The following is an 8,386-nucleotide window of genomic DNA, read 5'->3' on the forward strand; positions in this document are numbered from 1 at the left end:
AGTGCTCCACAGAAGCTCAGCCAGTCACAGTGCTCCACAGAAGCTCAGCCAGTCACAGTGCTCCACAGAAGCTCAGCCAGTAGCCTGCCCTTCTCTGGTTTCCAGGGAAATAAGCCTGGAGGTTAAATGCTAAACAGGGAGCTTGGGTTAACTCCGAATCTGGTTAACAGCTAGAAGCAGGGCACTCACCTAATGCAGTTGACTGAGTCCTGGCAGCATTCATTTCCACCGTCAGAGCACCTGGGCTTTATGTATTGATAGTGCATCTCAATGGAAGCTCAGAGTAACTGCTTAATGACAGTTTCTCCGAATTTAGAAGACTACAAACCCTTCTCGAAATTACATTCACATGATGGAGTTCCTTTAAGAGTATCTTTAAGATAGATGGTGGAATAATAAGGCAGAGAGAGATTGCCAATTGGCTGTGTCATGTGGTATCATTTTGATCCATAGTCTGTCAGCTCAAAGGAAATAGCCATGCATGCTCATTCTGTTAATCTGCTCTAAAAAACTGAAGTTCTCTTTGTCTTCTTCAAAATGGGCTCATAGTTATGTTTATCGTATTTTGTTATCATAATTATGTTATCCTCTAAGGTGACATGAATAAGGAAGGTTTGGTGGAGGAAAGTTTATTACAGTTAATCAGTTATACACTCAGACAAATGGCCTAAGACTCACTGCTCAGAGTAGGCCTCAGTTTTATAGCAGACTGATGATTTTAAAACATTACTAATTATTGGTAGGCATTTTAGTCTTGAGGGCATAGCCATGCGGGATAGAGTATTTAGACAAGAGAAGGGGCTCAGAGCTGTGGTAGCTGAGGATCATAACCGTAGAGTAGCTTAATCAGTTGTAAATATGGGTTTGAGCTTCACTATGTGCTTCGTCTGTATGTTGGCCTTTCTGTTTCCCCTTACAAGTTTCTCTCTTTTCTTTAATAAGAACTTTGACTTGAAAAGTAAGTCATCTTATTGCTAATTATTCAGTTGCAAGAACACTTTTTATAGTCATGTGTTTCTAGATTTTTATTGTCTTACACATACTAAGTAAATTCTTATATTGACAATTAGCTTCAACCAAAACCAGAAAACTGTAGAGCCAAAATATCCATTATAGGGGCAAATGGAATTATCATATCTATGGCATTATAAGTGTTTTTATTCATTTTATTGCTGACCAGTCTTAAGTAGGAATTATTTTAAATCTCATTTTATTGAGAGTATTCAGACAAGAACTAGGTGACAAATCAGGAGGCACTCAGTAGGACTGAGTGGGACAGTAGGGTTTCAGTAAGGTTGCTTTTTCCTACTAAGGTAGAGTGGAATTAGATGACAGATTGGGAGTTTATTCAAAGGCGTAAGGGCAGTAGGTTACAGCGTGCTTTTGCCTGCTAGATCCCTAAAATGAGCCTTGAGTCTTTTATTGTTGGCCACTTATCAATGACAACTCTATCAGATGAATAGGTGGCTATTTTATTTAATAAAATAACAATAAAGATTTTGACTTTTTAAAACTGAAATCTTTAATGGTATCTTACCAAATTTTGCAGTACTCTAATGTGCATGTGTGTGTCATTCCAAACCTTTAAAACAAGTTTTGGGTCTAGTTAAATTTGTTACCATCACTTTTTCTCTTACTTTGCAGAGCTGGGGATCAAGTCCTAGGCTTTCCATGTGCTAGGTGGTTTCTCATTGACCTGTATGTGCTTCCTCCACATATTTTATATTTCATATAAAGTTGAAACCAATGACCTAAGCTCACGTGACCATGTGTCCTCACATGTGTCTTCAGACTCCACTGCTGCATGTGAGCTGTTGACAGGAGACAGGAGAGCATAAAATAACCCAGCCACCCAGTACACTGGTCTGCTGTGTGGGCTTTGCACTGCACCCTGTTGGTCCACTTTGGCCAAGCCAGATTTAATAACTACTGTGCTTGGGTATTTTTTTTTTAACTTTTGTTTTTATTTGACCTTCAATGCTTCTTTTCCTGTAATAAAGTTTGCTACAACTGGATGGCAGTGTTATTTCTGGGAATCTAAGAAAAAGGATTATGCTGTTGTTTCATGTTCAAAATGATTCATTTGAATAAAATTCAAGCATGAGGACTAAGAGGGTGGGAGGGGTTCATTGCCTAGCATGCCTGGCTGGGTTTAGCTCCCAGCACCACATATAACCGAACATTATGGTAGAAGCCTGTAATCCTGCACTTGAGACTTCGAGGCAGGAGGAACAGAAGTTCAAGACCATTCTTGACAGTATGAAACAATAATAAAAACTCATCTACGAAATAGCAGACTCTTTCGACCAATCTATAAGTTTATTTTTGGCAGTAAGCCATTAAATACTCTTGGTAGCTTATTAGCACTTTTAAAAGCATTTAAGGAAACTTACAAATTGTCTCAGGTTCTTTCTTGTGTATGATAATATGCATAAACGTTATCTCTGAGCTACAGTCTAAGCTACACTGGCCTCAAGCTCAGGTTCCTCCTCATCTCAGGGAGCTCACCTGGGGAACTGTAACACAAAACTGCCTGGCAGAGCGTAATCTTCACTCTGGTCGTTACTCCTTACTGCCGTCTGGGGGGTGGGGGGTGTCTCTTCACTTATGGTAGTTACTGTTTCAGGGCTCTGTATCACTGTTGTGTCTAGCACATCTTCTTGCGTCCACTATCTCTGGTTCTCAGGATCTGTGTGCATTCATAACAACTTGACTTTGTTAGCACAAGCTCTTTTGCTGACCCATGACTGATCTCATGGAGGAGCATAGAAGTGTGTTATGTGCTGCAGTGAATTTCTCACAGCACTCGCAATCGGATGTGTATTCAGTCTGATATAGAAGATTAAGGTTTTTCTGGAAGTAATACAATATTAGAGTAACTTACCTTGGGTTGGTTTTGGTAGGTTAAAACTTGTTAGTCCTCTCTTTATAAGTACAGTTTGCCCAGGACAAGTATTTGTCTCTTAACCATCCATATTCCATGAATTTGTTTCTTTGGCCCTGACTGTTCCTTTTTTTTGTTTTGTTTTGTTTTGTTTTTTTTTTTTGTTAAAGAAAGGGGTTTGAAAGAAGGAAGGGTAGGAGGGACTCCAAGAANTAGCATGCTACCTCCTGACTTCTTGTAGAACTAGGACGGCAACCAGAGAGCCAAGCCTTCATCTCGTCATGTGTGAAGCTGGGAATGGCATTTAAAAGCTTTGTTTGCTGTTGTTTTGTTTTGTCAAATCACTGAGAATACACGAATGAAAACCTGGAAGCTGGTAAGCACCATTTCACAGTGGATGGGTTTGGTGAATTGGTTCGGACTACAGGTTGGGAAGATGTAGAATGGGGCTGACAGGGAGTTGTAATGACCCAGAGTGAGGTAGCTCCTAGAGAACCAAGTGCTTTTCATGGTGGACCTGACCTTGAAGTAGAGGTGCTTGCTGAGTCACTGTTTCTCTCTGTGTCTTCTAGGATACCTACGTGGAGCTACCATGGAAAAATCCTGGATGCTGTGGAGCTTCATTGAAAGATGGCTACTGGCCTTGGCGTCCTGGTCTTGGGCTCTCTGCCGCATCTCTCTGTTACCTTTGATAGTGACTTTTCATCTGTATGGCGGCATTGTCTTACTTTTGTTAATATTCGTGTCAATTGCAGGTATCTTATATAAATTCCAAGATGTCTTGCTCTACTTTCCAGAACAGCCATCTTCTTCCCGCCTTTATGTTCCCATGCCCACGGGTATTCCCCATGAAAACATTTTCATCAGAACCAAAGATGGAGTGCGCCTGAATCTGATCTTGGTGAGATACACTGGAGACAATTCCCCCTATTGCCCGACCATAATTTATTTTCATGGAAATGCCGGCAACATAGGCCACAGGTTACCAAACGCACTGCTTATGCTGGTGAACCTCAAAGTGAATCTTGTGCTTGTTGATTACCGGGGGTATGGGAAAAGTGAAGGAGAAGCCAGTGAAGAAGGACTGTATTTGGATTCTGAAGCTNTACTAGACTATGTAATGACGAGACCTGACCTCNATAAGACAAAGGTTTTCCTTTTTGGCCGCTCCCTGGGAGGAGCAGTGGCCATTCACTTGGCTTCTGAGAATTCTCACAGGATTTCAGCCATCATGGTGGAGAACACATTCCTAAGCATACCACACATGGCCAGCACTCTATTTTCATTCTTCCCANTGCGTTACCTTCCTTTATGGTGCTATAAAAATAAGTTTCTGTCCTACAGAAAGATCTCCCAGTGCAGGATGCCTTCTCTCTTCATCTCTGGCCTCTCTGACCAGTTGATTCCACCCGTGATGATGAAANAGCTCTACNAGCTCTCTCCATCNCGGACTAAGAGATTAGCCATTTTCCCAGATGGGACGCACAACGACACATGGCAGTGCCAAGGCTACTTCACTGCACTAGAACAATTTATCAAGGAAGTGATCAAGAGTCATTCTCCCGAAGACATGACAAAAACATCATCCAATGTCACCATCATCTGATGCCATCCTCTTGATGGATGCCTTGGGTTTCAGTGTGTGGAGAATGATGTCTTTTCTGGGTGTGTGTTCATACTGGTCTGCACAGTGACTCTGAGCTTTGAAAGGCCTCAGCACTCCATTCTGATGATCCTGTAACTTTCCAAATTTTCAAACTGGGCTTCTTAAGAGTGCTTGATATTCTCATCAGAACTCCAGCCTAGTGAAATACCCTTAACTTTAGTTTAACACGCTGGTTTGATAGATGTCATCCAAAAGGTTCTTGCTGGTTAAGTGGTATAATCTAAGTTGTACTCAGATGGAGATACAAACAAGAAACCTTCAGGTGTCTGTCTTTCCTTTAGTGATTATTGGGACAATCACGGTTAGCAAGCAAGTGCTGCTGCGTTTTCACATTAAACATTAAGATGAAGTGCATGGTGGTGTTTTATTCTTGANTTATGCAATGCGGTGTTTTTAATGTAAATAACACTGGTCACATGCCAATGTATATGGTTTCCTGGGTTATATCTATTTTTATGTAAACTCTATTTTGTTTCGGTGAGGAATGAGTGTGAGGCCTGTGGGCAGATTCCATGTTCTGCTGCTACTGAGATCCGGCTTTTTCCTAATAATAAACAGGACCTTTTTCCAATATAGATGTACTGTGTTTTTGTTAGGAGCTGTCTGGATCGTGGCTAGTGAGATAGGAGGCTAGCATCTTACTACAGCTTTCTTTGTATATTGAACTTTTTAACATTANTGATTTTGGTTGCAGACGAAATTTTAGCCTCTGTCAGTTTGTGAATCTTCAGCTAAACAGTAACAGCCACAGCAAGGGATAGAACTAGCTGATGGTTGAGTGAGGATAACTCAANACGTGTGCAACAGCCTTATGCAATGCTTTCATCGGAATGAAGTCCCAGTACCTAGAATGTGCCTGACCTGACAGAGGCAAGCATCATTTATTGAACTTTTTGGAAGTAAATTTCAGAATGAAAGAAAAACAAAAAAGCAAATAACCAAGTATGGCTTAATATTGCAGTTCTGTGTAATGGGCTATATAACGTCTTAGGGGAATTTGTCAGGTTTTTTGTCCCAGCCTATTACACATGNAGCAATTAAGGAGCTGTAGGTGGGAAGTTGTGAGCCCTTTAAGCCTGGAAGCATTTAGTAACCTTCCAGGCAGGAGGTGGAACCTGCCAGCTCCTTTCCCACAGTCCTCACCAGGTAGCTGTGCTTGAGCCCTTGCACACTAAGTCAGCTCCCACCCATGACTGCAGATAGCTTGGCTGTATTATTGACCTTCCACAGCAGCTAGAGCACAGTGATAATGAGTCAGTCGTCTCGACCTTAATTTACAACTTTCCAGGAACATAGGGCTAGAAGTACTTTTTGCCAAGTAGCATTCTTAGCCTTCATTTTATGCCAATGTTTAGAAAACAATAATGTATAGCAAGTATAATTTCTAAAGAATAATGCTTTTCTATAAATTATTAATTGTAAAGAGTCTTGTTTTTTAAAGAGTTGGTAACTCGTCGTGGAGGGTGTATTTTGTATGTGTAAATTCACCACAATTAAAGGCTGCTTTTCATCTTGTCAATCTTTGCTATGTAGAATGACTGCTGAATAGTAATCTGCTGAAAGGGCAATACGTAGCAACGGACAGGATGTAGACTTGAGCTGCCATGGCTTCCTCAGTTAGTTTTTACACTTACAGAGTACTGTGTTGGAGTCCTGTTTTCATTACTCCCTCGGCCTGGAGGAGTTTACCAATGTGTTGTATCATCCACTGAAATGGAACAGTTGCTCCTTCCTTGCTGTTTGCTGTTTTCTGTTCAGCTTTTGCTGACTGGGACTTGTGGGGTGGAAGAACAGCATTCAGTTATACTACCTTGCTCTCCTAGAGAGAGTACTTCACTTCCGCAGAGACAGCTATGTTTAAGGATGTAGAACATCTCTCATTACCAGCTATGTGTTTGATATGATTTCCTTAGATGAGTAGGATAGAAAACAAACTCAAACTTTCGAGGGCCGTGATAGACCCGGGCATCATTTCTGCAAGCTCTCATTTGGTCTCTGAAACATGACTACTGCAGGAGTCACTCCTTCACTTCAGACTCCTCATTGGTGGGAATGGTCATGGTCTGTCAATCTCTAACTCATTGAGAAATGAGAGAAATGGATAAGCTTAGAAAAGTCTTAAATTCCATATTTTAAAGAATAATAGAGTGAAACTTAAGAAAAAAGAATTGTACAGAGAATACTGCATACTAAAAGAAGAATGTATTTGTTACAGACTAAAGGAATAGACTAGAAACCACTTGACAGCAGTTCATGAGGTGGATGGACAGAAAACTTCAGAACACAATTTTAGATCAGAGCCCTAACATAAGATGACCCTTGTCAGCCTCATGTAACTGTCTTAAGGTTTTGACTGTGATGACACATCCATTAAACGTTGCTTTAAAATGGGTCATGCAACAACTTAAGTTGGCCGGATACACTTATGGAAGGACTAGAGACACTTAAATGTTGAGACAGATCATGGTTCTAGTAACATCACTGGAGGGATGGCATGGGTGTCCCTGAAGTTAACACCTACTGAGGCTTGCCCTTCTGTTAGGCTTGGCTTGGTTGGGAGTAGACCTGATAGAGATGATTAAAGCTATCTTAGATAGCTTTCACATGGGTCACATATCAGATAGCTTGCATATCAGATATTTACATTATAATTCATAACAGAAAAATTATATTTATGAAGTAGCAACAAATAATTTTATGATTGGAGAGTCACAACAGCATGAGGGAACTGTATTGAAGGGTCACAACATTGGCAAGGTTAAGAACCATTGCTCTAGGCCATCATTGACATACTTGAGCCCTCTGATACTCCCTCAAGCCTTTTTCCTATTGTGTTTGACAATTATATATTTTAAAGAGAACTACAAAGAAAAATTAGTCATAAGTAACTCTTTTGGAATGTTTACTTAAATTTAGGTATTGTCATGTGACTCAGGTAAAGTTAGAATTGACACAGAACAGGGGTCTATTTTTTAGCTTGCTAGAGTAGAAAATGCAAAACTATATTCTCATTGCATATGTACCTCCCTCCCCCTCATCGGAAGCACTGCTGCCTTGTGTGTTAGGCAGGCAGTCATCTTATTCTAGTCAACATTTGCCAATGATACAGAGATACCTCCATTTATATTTTGTATTTTAAGAAAGTAGATTAAAGATAGGACTGTATAACCCACACTTTTTGACAAAAAGTGCAATATAAACATATAGCGGGTGTGTGTGCAACATCATAACAATTTCTGTTGGTACAAGGTGTACTAAAGTTCATCTTCCATATAGGAGCATTCAGTATGAAGTAAATTAGTCCAGTTTCATAATCTGAGCCATAATTTTGTTATTGCCATACTTTCTTTGAAATAGTAATAAAATTTTATAACTCAAAATTTAATGTCCTCTTAACTATGCGCTACCCATGGCAAGGAAACATTGTGGGGTTTTGTGGTTGGTATTTAGTCCAGACTTTTTTTTCTTTCCCACATTTCTCTTAAGGTATACTTTCTATTTTTCTGTACTGACATGCAATAAATTGATACATGAACAGCTTGATTATTGTCAGATAGTTTGTACTCAGTCTTTTAAAAAATTCTATCCATGTACAGTCTATCGTAGGTCATTAAGTTATCTAATGGCTCAATAAAACCATGAGTTTCACTGAAAGTAGTGAATCTTATTCTAACCGTGTGGATGAAAATGTTTGCATTTCCTTTTCCCAAGAATATGGCAGTCCTTCGTGCATCTAATTTAGGCTGATGGCAAAAACGATTTCTACATATGTGCTGTTGTTGAGTTCCTAAGCCCCAAACATCTCTTCAGCCACATGGGTGTTGTTGGACTGTCTC

At 40.1% G+C, this 8,386-nt stretch overlaps 1 protein-coding gene across 1 annotated transcript in view; it reads left to right on the forward strand.

Moving 5' to 3' along the window:
- Abhd13 (abhydrolase domain containing 13) overlaps positions 1 to 8,090 on the forward strand; it is a 14,536-nt gene extending 6,446 nt beyond the window's left edge. The window contains exon 2 of the mRNA XM_021170963.1: positions 3,457 to 8,090. Coding sequence (XP_021026622.1) covers positions 3,477 to 4,490 — 1,014 coding nt within the window. The 5' untranslated portion in view covers positions 3,457 to 3,476 and the 3' untranslated portion in view covers positions 4,491 to 8,090. The remainder of the gene's footprint in view (positions 1 to 3,456) is intronic.
- Positions 8,091 to 8,386: the final 296 nt, after the last annotated feature.

Source organism: Mus caroli, chromosome 8, assembly GCF_900094665.2.
Source record: "Mus caroli chromosome 8, CAROLI_EIJ_v1.1, whole genome shotgun sequence".
Lineage (NCBI taxonomy): Eukaryota > Metazoa > Chordata > Mammalia > Rodentia > Muridae > Mus > Mus caroli.